Source organism: Anas platyrhynchos, chromosome 1 (assembly GCF_047663525.1).
Source record: "Anas platyrhynchos isolate ZD024472 breed Pekin duck chromosome 1, IASCAAS_PekinDuck_T2T, whole genome shotgun sequence".
Taxonomy (NCBI): Eukaryota; Metazoa; Chordata; class Aves; order Anseriformes; family Anatidae; genus Anas; species Anas platyrhynchos.
This window is the reverse complement of record NC_092587.1, coordinates 37,383,243-37,404,442: the sequence shown is the minus strand read 5'-3', so window position 1 is coordinate 37,404,442 and position 21,200 is coordinate 37,383,243. Positions and strand designations below refer to the sequence as shown.

Genomic DNA, 21,200 nt, shown 5'->3' with positions numbered 1-21,200 from the left:
TGTAGAAGTTTTCAAAAAATATTTCAGCAGACTGGATTCTTTTCTAGAATTAACTGCTAACATAGTTTCATTTCCTGTGAGGAATGTTCCTTCCTCAGTGGAAACAGTTTCTTATGCAGTAATTACTTAGATAGGATTATTTCATGCTTTATTCCTTACACTTCACGTCCATCACTTCTCAGCATCATTTTGTTAGGCATCTTCCCTTTAACAGCTGGGAGTCCCTTCCCTTGAAGCCTGCTTAAGTTTTCAAGGAGAAAAATACTGTTCTTTAGTTGTTATCTGAGTTATGATTTAATAATTTTGCAAGTCCTGAGTTCTAAATATTGGGAAACACATTTTTATTTTTTATTTTTTTAATTTATTTTTAAAAGTAGAATCTTTAGATGGTTAAGCCTAGAGTTTATAGAAAATGTTACTTCCTGGAGCTCAATGAATTTCCCCAAAACTACCTACCTCTAATACTGAGGAATTGTATATTTACTACTCCACAGAGCAACCAAGAATGCTTCTGTACAGAGCTTTCAGTACAAAGTCTGATGTTCCCTGTGATCAGTACTCTTTGGCTGGACACTGAGACCAAACCAGGGCCCCCTCTGCTGTTATTAAAGATTTTTCTCTGCCTCCCACCCACTGCCATCTGTACAGCTGCCTGGAACAGAAACATGTTCTAAAACACAGATAAACTGACAATGGGACATAAAAGTATAAAAAGACCTGAAAAAGCAAAGGTTGAAAGTGAAGGGAGGAAAACTTGATTAGCTCATCAAGGAGGTTCATGGGAAAAAAAAAAAAGAAAAAGAAAAAAAGAACCACAGCATCCAATGCTCCAGCCTAGTCAACTCTGGAGTGATGCAAAGTGTACCAAATGAATTTTAAGGGGATAATCAACAACATGTTCTGTTTTCCAAAGATAAATGGAAAGAAATTTCAGTCTTAAGTGTGACTCTGCACAGTGAGAGACTATTATCTCAATGAAACAATGGTAGTGACTGAAAATTATCAGTAGAAAGGACCACCTGGGCTCCTTATATCACTCTGGGTAACAAAGTATCTCAAAACTTACTGGTTGATTTTGCAAGAATGGATTAGAACAAGCTTTGATAATTCTGTGCCAGAGAAAGAAGAGGTACCAAGTATTTGGGCATTACAGCTTTCAAAAGCACAGCCAAGATCAGGAGATCATCCACAGTCCACGCATTCCACTTCGCAGTCCAACAGCATTAACAGATGTCAAGTCTGCCTAACAACTACACCTAATGCTCCAAGAAGGCTCTTCTACAGATTACCTTGAAACCAAACAAATTTAGTTTAATCATCCAGAATCATCCATGTTTTCTCCCAAGACACGCTTTTCTGTTTAAATCTATACTAAGTCATTTTTAACAACTAATTCTTCCTGGAAGGAAGGAAAACAGTGGGCAGCATATCCTCAGGTTCCCAAAACAGCCACTGATGGACTAACTTTTAAAGACATACTTTTCTTAAGACATACTTAAGACTTTCTCCCCTACATTAGAACTACAAATATTCCATGTCTAAAACAGTAAATGGAGTTTAATTTGGTCAGAAATTCATCCACCCTAGCACATGATGCTATTAAAAGTATCTACTGGATGTATTTGTCAGAAGACAAAGTCGTAACAGCTCCTTTTGGTCCTATGATGTATGAGTCTGCACTGTGCAAGAGATTTAAATCAATATTTACTGGCACTACTAAAACACAAAACATTCAAGTAGTATATAACTGTAATGCAAGCCCTTGCATGGCAATCCAAATTTATTGAACTACTGATGCTAAGTCATACAAAATTGCACCACTTTAATTAAGGCTTTTAGTTTACATTTGGCCACCTCAAAGCAGTTGTAACATTAGGTTGGTCAATTTAAATACTGTGGCTCCCTGTTGGATATACACACAATCTTTACACCCAAACGTTAATGCATACAAAGCAACAAGGCATTGTTAAATAAATCAGCAAAAGTTAATTACTGCAACTTAGGCCCTGTGACCAATTACACATGATTAAAATTACTTCCCACATTCACATCCACAGTACTCTTCCACCATTTAACATCTCAACCAAAACGTTACACATGTAAAACAATCACTAACAGGCAAAAGTACTAAACCTGTATATTTGGTATTGCAAATACACTTATGCATGAGCAAGCAAGGGAATTCACAGTGAGAATCTACAGCTGCAGAAGCCCAAAAATGATTTACAAAAAATTGTTAAATCATTAAAAAATCGTTTTAAAATATACACTTCTTGTTGTAGACCCCCACTGTACACACAACTATAAACATTGTTCCCTATGTAAACAAGGAAAAGGAAACATACAATAAAAGGTTGAAAAGTCTGGACATTTCCTTCCCAACAGATATTAAAGGCCATGTCTTTAGTCAGACGTTATACTGAAAGGACTCTTAAAGACTAGATCACTGTCTCCACAGGTTTTTCCTAAAATTAAAAAACTATATAGCTGTTGTGTTAATCAAAGCGCTTTTGTACAATACAATGATGATGATCCTGTATTTCTTTAAAAAAGTTACAATAAGCTACAAATACCGATGAAGCAAAGTTATCTGGAGTAGTCTATATAGGAGCTCTTTGGACTTTCTTTTATTATGCTAAAATAGTGGTGCTTTTAGGATTTACATTATTGTACTCTCCAATAGAAAGTGGGGATTGTTGAAGTATACAGTACACAGTTTTCATACATGTACAACATTGGTGGATGAACAATGTCTCTTATCAGTAATACTGGATGTAGGCTCTGGTTTTACCAGTTGCATACACTTAGAATATTTATAAGTAAAAATCTCTCGTGACACTGGAAAGTGATTAGAATGTGCAAACTGATGTAGTAGCTTTCATCCATTTCTCAAAGGGTACCACCACAGGAAAGTCCATTTAAGATGTTGGTAGGTTTAATAAAGTTGGAATGCTGGCACTGTTGAATTGGGCAACAGTTCTTCAGACCTGTAACAACACAACAAGAAGTTAGTAATAACAACAACTATTCCTCATTGCTCTTTAGTTAATACCACTAGAGCAGGAACTAACCACGTTCTTAGTTAACAGGCTTAGAAAATAACCTAATCACTTCTCCTCTATTACTACTATCTCTAGTGAACAAATACAATGACAGATTACCTCAGTAAGTAAAACTGAGCTGGGATACATACGGCAATCCAAGCTGAACCATGGAAGCAATATTTGATGAGCGGTACTAGCTTTGTTTACAGTAAGACAGTTCCAATGGCTTTAAGAAACACATTTGGAGGATCAAAGCTCTTATTTTGAAAGCCCTCTTAAGGAAAGGCAGCAATCATTTCTGCCACCCTCAGCTAATGCTTTTGGAACCCTCTCAGCTCTACTTTGAATTGATCCCAGCTGTTCAATTTATTTATTTATTTATTAAATCAATACCAAAGAGTTAAACATAGTACTACCTGAATTTTAATACAAGCCTGCAAGGACACAGGCAGTGAAATTTCCTGCCAGGATCCTCCAGTGCAGGAAATATGTCTGTTGGATGATAAAATAATGGATTGTTGCACTGAAGCAACTGAAAAATTCTAAAATTGAAGGGAATTGAGATGAACAGGTAACTTGTCTTTCTTGATTGACATTGCATCTGCCTGTACTAAAGCTTGGAGGGAGAAAAGGGGAAACAACCTGTCAAAGAACAAGTTGCAGAAAATAGATTCATGCCTGGTGGCTTAGCTTCTGAAAAAGCTTGCTGAAGAGGCAGGCCAGAGCTTGCTTGAGCCTTCAACAGCATTCTTAAAGCATGGCTTTAGTCAGGCAGATCATTAGCCAACTGCTACAGGACAAGAAATTAATCTATTAACCAACAGCTCCAGGTCAAATATTTGGAGTGTTACAATAATCACCTACTAATCATAATAGTCTATAAAATATCCATATGGTCCAAAGAAAGCAAGATAAATTCCTATGACATCATGCAAATATGAGGCTGAGTTTGAAGCACGAAGTGACGTTTCAGTATGCAAACCACAGTATTTTAGTGTGTACTCCTGCATTTAAGCTCTTGCAGTATTTCTATCAGCCTTCAAAAAATTAAAACCCCATGCTTCCAAAAGCTGCATTTTGGTGGCATCAGGACAAACATGATTAATATGAGCTTTACTGACACCTTAAAGATTTAAAAAAAAATAGATACCAGTATGAACAGTGTATCTTGCACATATTTTGTAGTTTGACATTGGCAAAATAAAGATAACTTCTATATTAACATAAATCGTGAATTTTTAACACAGTTCTGGCACTAGAGAACTACCACTTTTTTTTTTTTTAAAGCTAAAACACACATTTAAAAGGTTTACCTGGCTCAGAGCTACAGTACAGCTATGCATTAAAGTAGCTGACATGATGACTTTTTGCGTGCTTTTCCAGGCACTGGAGTTTTTCTGTTAATTTGTCGCACAAGGTCATAAAAGATCTGTGAATATAAAAGTCGATTACTTGTTAGAATTCACACAGAATCACACAGAATCTCTAGGTTGGAAGAGACCTCAAGATCATCGAGTCCAACCTCTGACCTAACACTAACAGTCCCCACTAAACCATATCCCTAAGTTCTACATCTAAACGTCTTTTGAAGACTTCCAGGGATGGTGACTCAACCACCTCCCTGGGCAGCCTGTTCCAATGTCTAACAACCCTTTCAGTAAAGAAATTCTTCCTAACATCTAACCTAAAACTCCCCTGGCGCAACTTTAGCCCATTCCCCCTCGTCCTGTCACCAGGCACATGGGAGAACAGGCCAACCCCCATCTCGCTAGAGCCTCCTTTAATATACTTATACAGAGTGATAATTCAGAAGCTTCTCTCATAACCTTAACCCTTCAGTCTTCACACAGTATTTTCAGATAACCTTTTTTCACTGTGAGGGTGGTGAGGCCCTGGCACAGGCTGCCCAGAGCAGCTGTGGGTGCCCCATCCCTGGAGGTGCTCAAGGCCAGGCTGGATGGGGCTTTGGGCAACCTGGGCTGGTGGGAGGTGTCCCTGCCATGGCAGGGGGCTGGAGTTAGATGATCTTTCAGATCCCTTCCAACCCGAGCATTTCTATGACTCTATGAACCTCTGGGAATATTTATTTAACACAAAGATGGTAAGTGAAACTGTATACTTAATTAACACCTGTTTATTTTCTACTTAAGATAGTTGTCTGCCGAGGGTTTTCCAGTTTCAATAAAGCAAACTGGAATGACAGCTGTAATCTGAACACATTTCAACTCTGGGCCAAATTTATCTGAAAATGCATGATATATGCCACCACGATCAACTAGTACATGCTATTTGGATTGTCACACTGATGTCAAGGAAAAGGACATAGCTTTCCTTTAACTCAAATCTCGCTGTAAGGACGCTCTTTAGAAGAAAGTTCTGGAAAGTTTTAACTACTACACATTTGCATTGGATCTGAAGTAAAGTGTATATTCAGTAATACTCTCTAGTCTTTGAATAAGATCATACTTTTCCGGATACTTTTTTAAAGTATTAAAGTCAGGCAGTAGCCTCTATAGGACCACAGCACGACACAAACAAATTTTTTCCTAGAAAAATAAAGCATAAGACTCTCACACTTTGAGTCTCTTAGAATTTTAATTAGACTATAGTTTTGCGGAAAGGCTAATTTAAAACACTTATAAGCCGTACAATTAAACAGCATCTGTTTTGTTCATAATTGACATTGTTCCAATTATTTCTGTGTCTCTTAAATTAAGTCCTCATACTAAAGCCATCCGAGCAGATTCCTAGAGCCCTGGTTGCAAAGCAGCACACTTTCCAACAGAGGCTTTTAGTGTTTGATGGAAATAAGCTCCAGTATATTAACCATATGACTTCTATACAGTTAAGCAAATTAATTTTTAAGAAAAGCTGAGTAGCTTCCAGAAAAATCCCAACTAATTAAACAAACATTACCCATTTTTAAAATCATCTGTGCTTAAAAACACCATACTCATTTGATTACAAACAAGTCTTGCACAGAGGTCTTTTCAACTTGAATTGATACCGCCAACAATGTTTTCCAGAGGACACAATGAACTGCATGGTTTATCATAAAATTCAAGCTGCTTCAGAAATGTAAATATTAACACAGCCTCTTTTTCTAAGCATTTTTTGCATCTGTTTCTTTATGCTTGCACTCCCAATGCATAGGAAGACATGAACTATGACAAGCCCTAAAAGTGCATTCATTTGATTATGGCACCTAGATCCTGCTAAATAAGTAAGCAACTAGATAGAGGCTTTGATTTCCTTTTTTCTTGCAGAGCACCTATTTAGGTCTCTTCTCCAACCAGCTGATAATTTTTATAAAACCCATGAGATTTTGTCCCTACCATCTCAAATAGTTCAATAACAAATTGCTTAAATCCGATAGTTTTAAAGACTTAGATCTTACAAATCTTTCTGAGACATGGATAGTCAAGTCAATGGATAGGGCTTGTATCAACTAGGGCAGGTAGCATGAAAAGCCTGAACCTAACAGAAATATTTATACCAAATTCATATAATTTAAAGACTAATTATACTAAAATTAAACCCAATTTGAACAAGTCTCAAGGCAAAGCTAGATACATCCCTAATATAAATATTTCACAGATTCTCACATTAATAGTGTACAGTTGTCCATTATAAAAACAGGATTATGAATAATATTTATTTTCTTGACAAACATTTATCAAAACACCGTGTCCTGTTCTCATTTTTCCTTGCCACCCTCCTGTCCCATAGGTGTTGTGCCTTACCTCATTAACATTTATCTTTGATTTTGCAGAAGACTCTAAGAACGCACAATTATTCCATTGCCTTGCTAGGTTCTGACCTTGTTCCTTTCCAACAACTCTTTCATCTTCCAAGTCACACTTATTGCCAACCAGAATCATAGGCACCTAAAAGCAATTTAATACCAGAAAACAAACAAACAAACAAAAAAAAACCATTAAAATTTTGGAAAGGTGCAACATGAAACACCTGCAACCCAACCTGACTCCTTAGAGGATCCTGACTCCCAGAATAATCAAGTTCTCGTATAACTGCAACTTAAGTTTAGACTTCTGAGAGGATTCAAATGAAAAGTGTCTGCATTTTTTTTTGCCTGCCATTTTGCAGGATGGGGAGGGGTGGAAGGAATAGTTGGAGGATTCAGTATACTGCCAATTGATTAGGTTTCACATGCTCTAAATGACCTAGAGGTTTCATTTTTACATGCATGGCCACCACCTGTGAGTTGAAGACATCAAGTGGTCAACTCACAAATCTACTACAGGATTCCTACATGTTCAGGAATCCTAGAAAAAGTGCACTGTACTGAATAGCATGATGAAGGGGGTGATGCTAAAAGCTCCTTCCACTATTCCTCTACTTCTAGTGTATCTGTACTCCTTCCAAGAGCAGTTTGCTCGAGCAGTATTTATTGGTAAGCTGATGCACATAGAGGAAAGAAACATGATAGTTTATCAAAATCACCAACTACAAAAAATGCTAAATTGACTTTACAGCAAGAAAATAAAAGTTTAAAAAAATTGTAAGAACAATTACAATTTTTTCTCCCAAATTCACGTGTTACAAAAAAGATTACAGTATTTTGATCTTTAATTTTGACAGCAAAATTCATGTAAATTTTGGTGAAGAGAACTGAAGTGGCACCTTGAAGCTCACTATTTTTCTCTTGATACTATGGAATAGCTTTCAAAACTGAGGGGTGCTTGTTATGAAAAAATACAATTCCAACAGACGCAACTAAAGAAAGCTTATGCAAATCAGAATAAATGAAGCACGTAAATTACTGCTTCAAACACGCTCACAATTATCTTGTTTTTAGTTCAAGTCAGTACAACATTAATTTGATACTAAGAAAAGACTAACTTGGTAGCTTCTGGATGGGAAAGGTACACGCAATTTAAATACTACCCTTTCAAGATACATTTGTAATAATGGGTCATAAATCACATCTAGAAGAAATACACTGAACACAGACCAGACGTGCAGATACTTATGCTTAATACAGCACAAGGTCCTTTATAAGAGTCATAGTGAACTTCACTGAAATCGAAAGATTTAATACATTTTGTGTCTGCTAAGAGCTAAAGCATATAAAGATACTTGAAGTGAGGAAGGATCAAAGTTTCCATGAGCACAGTTATGAATGAGATATGCTACGAGCACAGTTATGGATCACAATATGGAATTTTTTGTCTGGTGGCTACAGCCTGCAAAATGTCTGTTAAAAACAGTTTTACTGATGTGAAACATCTGAAATACCTTTTTATCATAAATGAAAGTAAGAAAAGTATTCACTTCCTATAACCATAATTTATTTTTTTTTTTAAATCAGTACAAAACAAGAATGTTTTAGCCTCACTTATAATCTTAATAATGTTAAGTGTTAAATACTGAAATTGTGTGGAAACGGTATAATCGAACTTACTGGCAAGAACACACAAAACAAGGACTTCTTCTTTAAGGACTTTGTGCTTTCAAAATACCACAAGCAGTATGCGTATTATAATGAAAAATTGAATGTAAGTTTGAGACTTCATTGTATAATAATGGAGGTAAAAAAAAAGATGCTTTAGAAACATTTTCTGCAGTAGTACAGAATAAGGTTAGATACAGCTTCAAGCAGAACATTTTAAAGGAATAGATTAAATACACAATTCTCTTCAGATACCATATGTCAAGTTACAATTTTCCTCCTTTGCCTTAAGAGTTGCATTTCTGTTCTATGCATCCGCTGGTTGATTTGTCTCTTAATTTAAGGCTTGGAACCTATCTGATCAAAGTGTATACATTACAACATCCGCAAGGAGAACTCTAAATACAAGTCTTTAGCATTTATAGCAATGCTTACATCATCAGTGTCTTTGACTCGAAGAATCTGTTCTCTTAGATCCTGCAAATCATTAAACGTGGACTGTGCTGTGATGGAATATACTAATGCAAAACCTTGTCCGTTTTTCATGTATAGGTCTCTCATTGCTGTAAACTGTTCCTGTAATTAAAAAAGACAGAGATCTTGCATTCAATTTGCACTTTCCTTACACAAACTGACGTATACTTCAGGTCAGAAAGTATGATGCATTTGTATTCTCCCCCCCCCCCCCTTTTTAAACTGACTAATATTTTCATGTTTTATGGTAAGCATTAACGTAAATTAAGATACTTTTAACTAAATCTCAAGCTTGGAACATTTTCTAGGGTAGCTAAATAAGCATCTGGACATTGCCAAGGCCTACAACCCTGGAAAAAGTCGTCACAGAAACTGCAGTAATCTCAAAAGAGAGAACAGGAACAGAGCGTAGAAGGTACAGCATAGTCTGTAAATTACAGATGTTACATTCCTCCTGAATCCCTCCTTATATACCACCTCCTTCCCGTCTCCTGTTTATTCTTTAAAACACACTGCAAAGTAATTGCATCGGTTTCAGTCTCCATTTTGTAGTCTAGGCACTTCCTATGTCAAATGCTACTTTCACTTTCAAGGAGATTGAACAGAGGATGGAGATCCTCAACAGACCTGTCACATTCCCTAGACTTTGGTGACAACTATGAAGATTCACTGGTGCACCACACAGCAGCAGCATTAGGACTTGTTGCTGTTTGCAGGCGCTCACTACTATGACTGTGCTAGCATTTGCCTTTCTGGCATTGCTGGCTTTGCTGTCTTGTGACTGATCACTCACTCACCTGGCCTCGTCATTATTATATTACAGGAACTGGTTCATCAACTGAAAGTGCGTGACCTCAGACTAAAATTTGATTCCTCTTCAACTGTTCCAGGTCATGTAGCCCTTTCTAGTGGAGCGAAACTCAAGTATGATACAGGATTTATGAGGCTAAGTAACAGAATTGTTTAAAAGTTCTATCTGCTTGTATATGTGGCCTCAGCTGTAAAATCCAGTTACTTTCTTCTTTTGTTTTATATATGTTAATTTTAAACACAATTCCCCATAAACTTATGGTTTCTTTTGTGAGGCCATCTCCTCTGTGTTTGTGTGCATTGAGCATGTTAATTTGACCTCATTATACCTCAGCTTTTGTGATTAGAGGCAAACTAATACAATGCAGTGCAAACATTTTCAGAATGACACGAGACATTTCAATTCTGCAGCTGGAGTGGAAATTTTAGGTCAAGATTTATTCTATATACTAAATATCCACACACAGATTTTGCATGTTTGTACCCAAAAGGTCTCTATTTTCATATACAAGGTTTCTTCTACAGCTGTACCAAATACTGTATGTCAGATGAAAAGAAGAGTATACTCCAAGGGAGCAGCCACTTGATCTTTCTGTAGCTTAACACAACCTTACTCTAATGTGGAGTTTAAATAAATGATTATGGGACCAGATTGCTATTATAGTTCAGAAAACACATGCTATACTCCAAGAATCTTGATTCACTGGAATCAATGAGGGAAATGACTGGTTCCAGTATATTTTGGAAATAAACAGGAAGAAAACCTGACCAGTAAAGCATATGGTTTATGCTGACCCTTTGCGTGAGTCCACATAAGCTGACTAAAGTGATACTATTTTTATCCCGTGTAAGAGTCCATCTCACAGACAATAGAAAAAGGAGAGAACAAGAAAGCACTTTTTCTTCAGCAATAGAAATCAAAACCAAGTAACCATTGGGTCTAAATTTGCCTCTGGGCAATGTAAACTTAAAACAGCAGCAAAATCACTTTTAAAATGCTCAGTCTGATGTTTCCTTTATTACAGAACATTGGATCACAGGAAACTTGCAATTCATTTTCTGTTGCAATACTCAACTTTTGTTGAAAAACAACTTTTATTCAATGCACTGACCACAGTTACTCTTTAGCAAGCGAGGAAGGAAACTTGTCATCATTCACATCCCTACATTTTTTGATGGCTTTAACACAGTACATCAGTATTTGGGAAAATTAGTTTTACATACCGTTCCTGCAGTATCTAAGATTTCAAGCATACACTGTTGTGCATCTACTTCAACTTGCTGTTAAGAGAAAGAGACAGAGTTAGACTGTTTCCTCTTGCAACTGCACTCCAAAACCACCACGAGTTGTGTGATTTTTATAAGCAAATCCATAATGCATAAAGCAGCATAATGGCTTAAGAAGTTTATAAGGATATACACTTTGAAAACAGCAGGAGAAAGGTTTTCAAAGAGCCCCTGTGACATTTTCAAAAGCAGCTTCAGCAGCCAAGTACCACTTCACAAAGTGATTAGGAATTTTTGATTATGAAAAACGAAGGTCGCTAAATTTGTAGTAACAGTTACCAGCAACTAACACAAGTCATTTCTACTTGTTCCAGGGATCATTCACAGAAAAGTCCAGGTGAAACCTACAAAACTGAATTGGCACGCTAATGCTCATTTAATAGTCATTAAAATCAATAAGTGGTACACAACATACAATACACCTAGCAAGCCACTGAGACTGATTTCCTAAAATTAAGCCTTTAGTGACACTAATTAGGATACTGATTCAGCTTAAAAATAGGAAGTTTAAGAAACCAGATCAATTTCTGCATCTATTTCTGTGTTTGCCTGTTTAGTTTCTACACCTCCCTGCATCCCCTAATGTCTTTGAGGGCAACAAAGGACATGGAAGTGCCTTCAAGCTGTTTCAAGCAGGCTGACCATGTTTTTTTTTCTTTCAACCTAGCAGTACACTTCCCTTTGTTGTACTTCATATAAAATTCCTAGATGGTAGATGAACACTCAAAAAGAACTGTGTCCCCCATTCCTGATACGCCCCTTATCACTAGTTTAAATTCAAGTTTTTCTTCTGTAACTAGATTAGAGCTTTGGGAGAAAAAGTTACGTCCACTCCTCTCATACCTCCCTCATCCTCCCCAGGAATGGAAATTCCTTTAATAGTCACTATTTTAGCATGTATTGCTGACAAAAGTATTCAAGCTAATTAAGCAGCACCCATTCCCTTGGGTTTGATGAGTAAATCAAGGCTAAGTTTCAAGACGCCCAATTATTTTACTCTGTTTTAAAATTTAGCTCCAGACAAACAATGTTTTTCAAGCCACATTCTCTCAACTTCACATACTTTAAAATTAGATTTAAAGTCCAGAATACAGAATTGCAACTGACAAACAAATACATTTTAAGGCCACCTGAGTCAAGAAGCAAGTTAGAATATTGCCTGGAGTAAAGAAAACAACAGCATGAAGTGTCATCCAGACTTAAGCAAAAAATGTAGCCCAGTTGATTTGAAAAGAAGCATACAAAGAGATATTCCTAGCTGTTTCGCAACCAAAACCGAAACAAACATTTTAAGATCTCTGGTAAAAAAAAAAAAAAAAAAATCACTAGCAGAAGGCAAATTTATTGAGATGGCTTCACTTTTTCAGGCTCCATAGAACCACTCATTGGAAAAAATCATCCAACAAACATCAGAAATCTAATGTGACCTGAAGAATGCAAATATATAACAAGGGAAACATTTTACTTCAGAACAGGTTGTGAGTATTTCTGAAGTCATTTATTGCAGGGCCTTTGCTGCGTCAGACCCACTGACTGTAACAGTTTAAAAATTCCTGCACCTCTAATATAACAAAAAAAGAAGTTGCTACATATTTTTTTTCCTGTCGTTGTGTCAGGAATGAGTTCTGGTCCTGTTTGAAAGCCCACATGGTCAAGTAAGACCAGGGTTTTTCCAGCATACAGATTTCTATGAGGTCAAAGAAAACAAATGTGAAATTGTTTTGCTTTAATTCCTCTTCTGTTCAGAAGAGCTCCTGGTAACTATAGCTGCAATGGCTGTTAATGAGCCTTTTCATTCCAGCAGAAATACCTTCCCACTGGTGAAAGAGGACATCCTGCAGTCTCAGCCCCATCCCTAGCTAGGTTTGTTCACCTTGCCTCCTCTATATAGCAAGTAATATTTCTGTGGTCCCCTGGTGACTTACATTGGAGTATCAGTGAGACTGGAAAGTAATTCAGGTAACAAAATGAATAAGTTTGAGAAACTGACACTGATCTGCTTCACCGAATGGTTAACTCTGTTGGTAGTAGTCCAGATGTAAGCCATCTTAGCCTGGAATATTAATCATGGTCTCAGCTGAAACTGAAAAGTGAGCAATATGGAGATTTCAAGATAATGCAAGCAGAGTCAGGCCTTGCAGCCTGTCATGCTGAAGATGAGAAGAGAGGAACTAACAGGCCAGAGTGTTTGTTCATTTATGATAGGTTTGTGTCAACATATTAATAAAACAGCAGTCCATCTAACGGAAGCGTACCGAGCTATCAGTGAAATTGTTAGGAGTACTGTACGTTTCCTCTTGTATTCCGAAGGTAAGCCTGAATTTGGTTTTAGTACATTCTCATAGGAACAAAGACGCTTAGAGCCTCTGGAAATCTGCCTGCAGATTTTCTAACTCAATATACAGCTGTATGTACCTACACGCACTTGTATACAAAACCATAAATACATTACTCTCTCTAAAAAATATATATATGCGTATATATTTATATAATAAAAATATTTGTGTTCATTTCTGACAATTTTTTTTTTTTAAACTGACAGGCCAGTAAAGTACTATGCCTAACTATTAAAATGTTAATCTTGCATTACTCCTTTCAGACAGACTTTTCAAGAACAACTTTACAGTTCAGACTTAAGTTACTAGATATGACATGACATTACCAGGCATACCCTTTTTGAAGCAAAAACCTCAAATATTTGACAACATCTACTGCACCTTGAAGCAAGTATTTAAGTTCCTGTGACACAAGAACATCTTTGCACCTACCTTTCTGTAGGAATCTTCTATCGTAGGATCGTATTTTTCAACGAATATTCCTTGAACAAACTGTACAGTCTGCAAGACAAAAGTTCTTGTAAGATCCTTCTTGAATACTGTACAAAATGTCACAAATTACTGTTCTAGGTGTATATTCACTTATCCATCACAGTTTTGAAGGCAAACTAAGCGAGTGATGACTATAAATGAAGTGAAATTACAAGAAGTTAGAGGCATATGCCTATTTGACTACATATTGTTAGAGTAATACTACACTTCCTTTTAGGCACTCTCACTTGGAACATAAGAACTAAAGCATGCATTGATTTAAGATTTGTCTAACTGTTGGAATCATTATTAGTTTTCAGTTGAATAGGATACAGTACAGCTGCATGGCTTTCACATTTGTATTTAGAAGCACTGCATCTTCTACTACTTACCTGCCAGCACAGGAATTAGTCACAAAATAACTGCCAGCACTTACTACTCCTAACTAAACTCAGTAAGATATTCCTGTATACCTAGCGTGTAAGAGATTTTTAGCACAAGTGGAACTTTACTACTCAATGGCCAAGCCAGAGCAGACAGGTTCAAATCCAGACATGCTGCAGTAAGGTAAGAATGGAGGTGAAGGAAAAAGTTCTTCTATAACCTAAGATGATTTGTCACATGTCTTCCTTTAGGAATTGCTTTGTAGAAGAATAGCTTCTACCTGATAAAATGGGCCTCTAGATCTTACTTCATGATAAGGTACACAATTAAACTGAAAGATGTATAGTTCTCAGTTGAGCTGAAAACTTCATATTCTGTGAACTTTTTTAGTGCTAGTCTGTCAGTCTGACTCTAACTTTTCTGGACCCATTTAGCTGAAACTCACAAGCTCTTTGGTGTACGGTCATCTACCTGCTGCAGTTATTCACCTACTTGCAGGCAAAGACATAGAAAACATGATAAACTTCCCACAAATATGTAGAAGGATAGAAGTATTTGCATTTAAAAAATTAGTGTTTTGGACACTAACAAACATTATGCAAACAACACACTAGAGAACTTTCTAGAGACAGAAGTTACCATGGCCAGGCACATGCCTGGCACAGTTCATCATGCTGGTTTCCCAAAGCAGCTTGACTTCCCACAAACCTACGCATGCCTGGGTTATCCAGTGAAGCCAGAGACCTTCATAATGCTCTGGTTATGCATTTCACTGTGTGGGACTGGCAGAGATCTGATGAAGCTCCAGCAACCGACCACATCCAAAAATACCAGCACACGAGAGTACACCATTGGATGCGGAAAGTGCTGACAGATACAGAGCAAAGGGTGTAGCTATTGTAGCCAGGAACCCTCAGCAGTCATTGCTTACATGTAATGTGCAAAAATAATGGGTTAGCAGAGGGTATTAGAGAAAAAGCAAGACACCAGGAATCTAAGAACAACTTCAGCTGCTTCACAGTACTTACCAGAGCAGACTTTCCAACACCTCCAGAACCAAGAACCACTAGCTTGTATTCACGCATGATGCAAGAGATAAATCGCCCTCAATACCTAAAACACACAATAAATTTACCAGTTTTGTTCAACAGGATTGCTATTTTAGCGTTACTACATTATTACCGTTAGCTTGCATGTATAACAAGACAAAAACAGTTAAATACTGATATAAAATGATAAAGGCAGGACAGACACCATTGTAAGCAGGCTTAACCCAAGCAGGATGTCACTTCAATTACTACACAGCATGGACACTGTGGCCACTTATTCAAGACAATAATGGTGATCAATAATACTTTTCCACCTAGTGCAAGTAAAGTACCGACAAGTGCTTTGTTTGAACAGGATTTTAAGGCTTCAAGAAGAACTGTTATTTGTGTGTTACTGTGTATAGTTTCATGCTCAAAACATTACAGACTTGGAAATGGTTTTCAAATGGAGATTTTTATAGAAAATAAGAAACAGTAATTTGGAGAAAAGGCAAAAACAGATTAAGACTCTTTGTAATGAAGAGCTCGGTATCACAATCTTGCCAAAATATCCCAGGTGTTTTGAAGGAAGAGTCAAAGTACCTGGCAGAGCTGCTCGTACCTACATGCATACAGCACTCCCTCGGAGGCCTCTGGATATAGGTATCCTTCACTTATAGCAAGGAGGAATTAGGCACAGAAATTAAATTTACTCCTATTCATAGGGAAATTACTTGTATCACAGCACAGTTTATTGATCTGTGTTCACCACAAGAACTTATACGAGCTTTTCTAGACAGGAAAACAAGTCTTTAGCACCCCGCTGTGACTATTTCAGGGAGCATTAAGGTGTTTCCCAGGTTTCTCAAGAACTTTTTCCCTCACAAGTTCCTTGCACTGCGTGTCTTGCAACAGGAGACCAAAGTCATTATCCCCAGGAGTCACTCAGATGCCTACAGAGCTTGCAGTTTTACAGCAGCATTCCCAGTACTGAGTATACGTTTATCAGGTAAACAGCTGCTAATGCTCATCACCCATGGTACTGAGGTAGCAATTCTAAAAAGATCTAAGTTTCACAGCTACTACATCCTCTCCGCAGCCATCCCCCAAACTCGTTTCACATCACACAAGTTTTTGTGATTTCATATATACATGCACATGTGTAAGGGATTTTGCTCATACAAGCTGACTTGCATGAAGTGTCTCCAGTTTCCTCTGAAAACCTGCACCACGCCACTAAGAACATCAGCACTGACTAAAAAAAACAGATAGGAAGCTTCTTGAGTGAACAGCATCTCTTCATTTGTGGTGTCATTTATATGGACTATCAGCCAGAGCTTCTATCTACTGGCTCCAAGTTTGATCTACATCCAGAAAGCCCAACCTTGACACCGCAACCCAATTCACTAAGCAGAGTTTGATAAAAAGGCTTCAGGATTTTTATTTTTTTTTTTTTTAAATACAGAATGGCCATTTTTCAAACCATCAACTCTTAATGAAGCTACAACAGCAAGCTACGAACAATCAGATAAATAGTATTTTCTCTCTCACATTACGGTTCTGCCATAAAAGAAATATTGAATCAACCCTACTGTAGTAAAGCTAACAGTTACCGTTAACAAGAAACAATTATCCAAGTGGAGATGGCATATATTTGCTCATTCTGAAGCACTTAAATGCCAAACGAAGAATCATTCACAGAGAGACTTGTGTAAGAAAATTAAACCAGCCTCTTCCCACCGAGCAACCATTTTTCAAAAACGAACAGCAGGATCACAGAAGTTAGTATAAAAAAAATAATAAAAAACCTGCTTAAATCTGAGGGCTGATTAATGTTCTGCTAGATACCTAAATGTTGTTATAACGACTGTGGTTTTACAACTAACTTGAAGCAACCAAAATACTATTTTGAGACCCTTCTCCGAGAAGCTGGGAGCTGTGTGCTAGCTGCTGTGCCTCCCCGCAGCTGCCTGCTGGATCTGCCTGCGTGTCTTCACTGGAAGCCAACCTGGCAAAAACAAAAGCAGGGCTGCAGATGTTGGGGCAGGTCTTTGGGTTATACACACCAGAAAATGTACCTCTTAACAGTCTTGCTAGCAACCAAGAACTACAGGAGGAAGGTCTCAGCTCCTCCCCTGCACTGATTCCAGCAGGTACCAGATGGAGTTATTTGTTTTTGTATACCCTCATCTGCCTTTAAAAGACAAAATCATCCTCCCCCAGAAGAACTTCCCTGCAAAGAAGGGAAGCAGAAGCAAGGTAGGACATAGCCCTCTCATCAGCAGTAACCTCACAGCATCTCTGGGAGTCACGCCATCTGTTTAGCACGCACCACGAAGACGATTTACATAGAAATTAGAGCACCTCCATGTCACTGCTCATCTACGCCATCAACGGTTAACCCCACATTAGCTGAAGACTGAGAAATCAAGAAGCCAGGCCCTGTTTTGTTTTCTTCTTGCAAATATGTTATGAGCAGTATTATTTACCTGAACTATTTCTTGGGCCTTAAGCAAGCAATGGGTGTGCAAGGAGAAAGCAGCAAGGAACTAACACTGACCTGATGCCCAGCAATGTAGGTCTCTCCACAGGCTTCAACAAACATCAGGACTCTCCAATTTCACACCTAACAGAACAACTTTTCATTCCTCCCTTTAAATAGTTTTCTTCCACCAGAGCCATGCACACCGTTTTACCTGCTTTGCACCCTCATAAATGTTCAGTTAGACCCACAAAGCCCTAAGTCGTCCAACCTTTCTGCAAACAAAAAGGCTCATCTAACTGTTCTGAAATACACCTTTCAAACTCATGACGAGTTAAGCCTGTAATTACCTCACCTGTCATTTCTTTAAAACAAACATTCAGTTATGTCTTTATTTTTGGAAAGGTGTCACTAGAATGACAAACTTAGGCAGAAGAGGGGAAATCCCAGTGCAGCAATCTGGGTGAACTGCAGCAATTTCACTGTCTTGTAAAGGATGGTTTCAGCAGAATTTTTCAGTATTTGGTCTGAAGTTAGCAACTAAATATGCAGATGTCAGTAATGAAGGCTGACAGTAATTTAGAAGTAATAGGACTTAGAATAGATATTCAATAGCTGCTGCTTACCCAGTGGTTTGAGTCATTTGTGACTTTCAGGAGAGTTTAACACAAGCCAAAGCTGCTTTTGGCATCCAGGTTTGGAAGGAAAGCCCTAAATACCCAGTGCTCTGGAGCTGGTTTCACTGCTTTTGGTCACAGTACGTAATTGAAGCACGTATACACTCTTTACAGCTCAGTCAGCCAGTCTTCTTAATCTGTGAAATGCCTAAGCAAAAAGCTTTGCAATGAAACATAAAACCACCTGTTCTCCAAAACGCTTTTTTTCAAGCTAACTCTGGAATAGCACCTGCAGAAGTACCAGCTGCCATCTGCTCCCACCCCACAGGCTCCGGATAGCAGCCCTGAAGTCACTTCACCTTCCTTGCACTGCTTTCTAGCAGGAAAGAAACCCACTTCATGGCTAGGAGAACTTTCCTAAGGAAAGCAAAATTTCCTGGTTACAGCTCTCTGTCTCTTTCTCAGCCAAGAAACCACCAGTCTGCAAAGCTATGAGCATGGCAGACCAGCAGCTACGTGGAGTAAAAGAAAAGCTAGCACTTTCTGCACTGACCAGTATGTGCCTGTTGGCTATAAGCGTGCCCAGCCTGGGTTAGGACTCTTATCCTGCCTGAACTTGACTTTCCCGTGGTTCCTGACTAGACTGACCTGTCCCTGCTCTAGCTCCAACCCATCCTTCTGCATCGTGTGGCGTACGGACTGCTTGCATCCCAAGCCTTGATCTTACTCCTCCTTTGCTTTTCGGGTTGACATAATGCTGGATTCTGGAATTAATATTGCATTCAGCTCCATCCAGCGCCGACAATTTCTTGTTGACTCATTTATGACAAATGGTGGAAGCAGAGGAGAAGGATGGAAGACAAAGGATAAAAGGGGAGTTTTAAGCCATAAAGCACACAATATTTCAGTTACCTAATGGCATTTTAAACAACAGAAGCCATTAAGCTTCAAAGCAGGACACTGATGTAAAAAGTTCAAGTGTTGAAAGCTACGCGTGCTGTAAAACCTAAGATGGATGCACACCTTTCTGGTGGACGGCCTTCTCTGCCTGAAAAATAAAACAACACACAAAAACAAACAAACAAAAAACTTCTCTAGCTATTCTAGAGCAGATACTGACTGTGTACAATCTCTCCTTATAAAATCTGCCCCTTGCATTTCACACGTTCTCCTGCCCTTCTCTCTCCCACCGCCCCAACAGGAGGAAAAAAGTGACTGGAAGAACTTTGTAAGAGTGCATGGTTATGAAGCCACTTGCACAATCCAAACAAGAGCTCAAAGTGGCACCTTCAGAATAGCTTTCAGCAGTTGGCACTAACCAGACGTTTCAATGATACCCTTTCATTCCAAAGCTATCAAAGCAATTGTATTACTTAACTGGAAAAATACAGGATCATTAGATCCACTGCTCTAATGACAAGATCTCACTTATTCAGATCAGGAGACAGTCAGGATTGAGTGTTTCCTACCTAAAATTTAATGTGTTAAAGCCACAGACATATCACAGCGTGGTCAGAGCATCCAGAACAAGACAGGGTCAAGTCCAACAATGTTTGTCTGTACTCCCCAGATCACCCAGTCTCAAGGGGAATGAGAAATGGATATACTCAGAAGGGTGTAATCAGAAGGAAAATAGCACAGTATCTAATAGATAAGAAAGAACATTTATAGGACAGTAGTTTATAAGAAGTATCCACAGAATTGCCCAGCAATTAGACACAAATAATTTCAAACTTATTCTTACCAAATAAACCGAGCAATTTGTTTGAATCCCTACCTTCCCTCTTCTTTTAGTGGAGTATTTTAACAGAGATTTATGCTGCTTTGAAGAGTGGCTGTCTTTAAGGTGACAGGTGTTCAAGGAATGAGAGCAATAATTCCTTTGCTTTTTCATTTTTCTGCTCCTCTAACTCAGAGAAAAACTCTGTCCACTGTGGTCTCTATGCAGGCACTAAAGAAGAGGAAGATAGGAAGCATGCAAAAACAGTGGCCTTCACTCCCCTTCACTGGAACGGGGACTGTCTTTCACAACTGAGACAAGTGTTTATATGCACGGATATCAGCACAACCAAATTCTGGAGGCATCCAAAGCAAGATTTAGATAGAAAATAAAGGAACTTACTCTTCTCCAAAAATACAATTTTCACACAAACTGGACTCCAGCGCTGTCTGAAGTACCCAGTCTCCCAGAAGTAGTGAGCTCCCTTTGGCACTCACAGCTGATGGAGTTGACGTGACTTCAGTAACTGCCTTGCGTGCTTCCTGAGATGTAACAGTCCATAAAGCCTCCAAGACTGTGCAGCCTCTTATTCGTCAATATTACTTTTACTAATTAACGCATATATTAATGCATTAGTGCTACTACACTGCATTAATATACAGCATGTTAATGTAACTAATGTACCACGTTAATACATACATTAATACATTAAAAAGAACAACGTTAATTTTTCTTACTCTTCTCTGCCATCTCTTACGTTGTCAGGGGGAGGGGATTACTCCTAGTCTCAGCCATTTGTATTCATATATAGATATAATCCTTTTATTTTTATATTTATATATCCTTATATTCAAAAGGTTTATCACCTCTTGAATATAGAGCAGAGCAGAGATGACATTCTTGTTTTTTGGTCATCCCAGTTTTGAACAGAGTACTAAAAGGTGATAACTAACGCAGAGATGATAACTAACAAAGTACACGGTTGAGAATAAACAAGGAACTTTAGAGAATTCTTCCCGAAGCAGGACAGCCTGCTTAACTCCACTTCTGACTGGCACACTTCTTCAAAATCAAAGTAGTTGATACAGCTCCTGCTCCTCTAGTTTATGCAAATGACTGCAACTTTCATCCAGT

At 38.1% G+C, this 21,200-nt stretch overlaps 1 protein-coding gene across 1 annotated transcript in view; it reads right to left on the bottom strand.

Moving 5' to 3' along the window:
• Window positions 1–1,744: 1,744 nt before the first annotated feature.
• RAP1B (RAP1B, member of RAS oncogene family) overlaps window positions 1,745–21,200 on the bottom strand; it is a 32,129-nt gene continuing 12,673 nt past the window's right edge. The window contains exons 2-8 of the mRNA XM_027456027.3: window positions 15,248–15,332; window positions 13,797–13,865; window positions 10,966–11,022; window positions 8,893–9,033; window positions 6,788–6,931; window positions 4,358–4,473; window positions 1,745–2,987 (exon numbers count right to left, since the gene is read on the bottom strand). Of these exons, the coding sequence (XP_027311828.1) occupies window positions 4,387–4,473; window positions 6,788–6,931; window positions 8,893–9,033; window positions 10,966–11,022; window positions 13,797–13,865; window positions 15,248–15,304 (555 nt within the window). The 5' untranslated portion in view covers window positions 15,305–15,332 and the 3' untranslated portion in view covers window positions 1,745–2,987; window positions 4,358–4,386. The remainder of the gene's footprint in view (window positions 2,988–4,357; window positions 4,474–6,787; window positions 6,932–8,892; window positions 9,034–10,965; window positions 11,023–13,796; window positions 13,866–15,247; window positions 15,333–21,200) is intronic.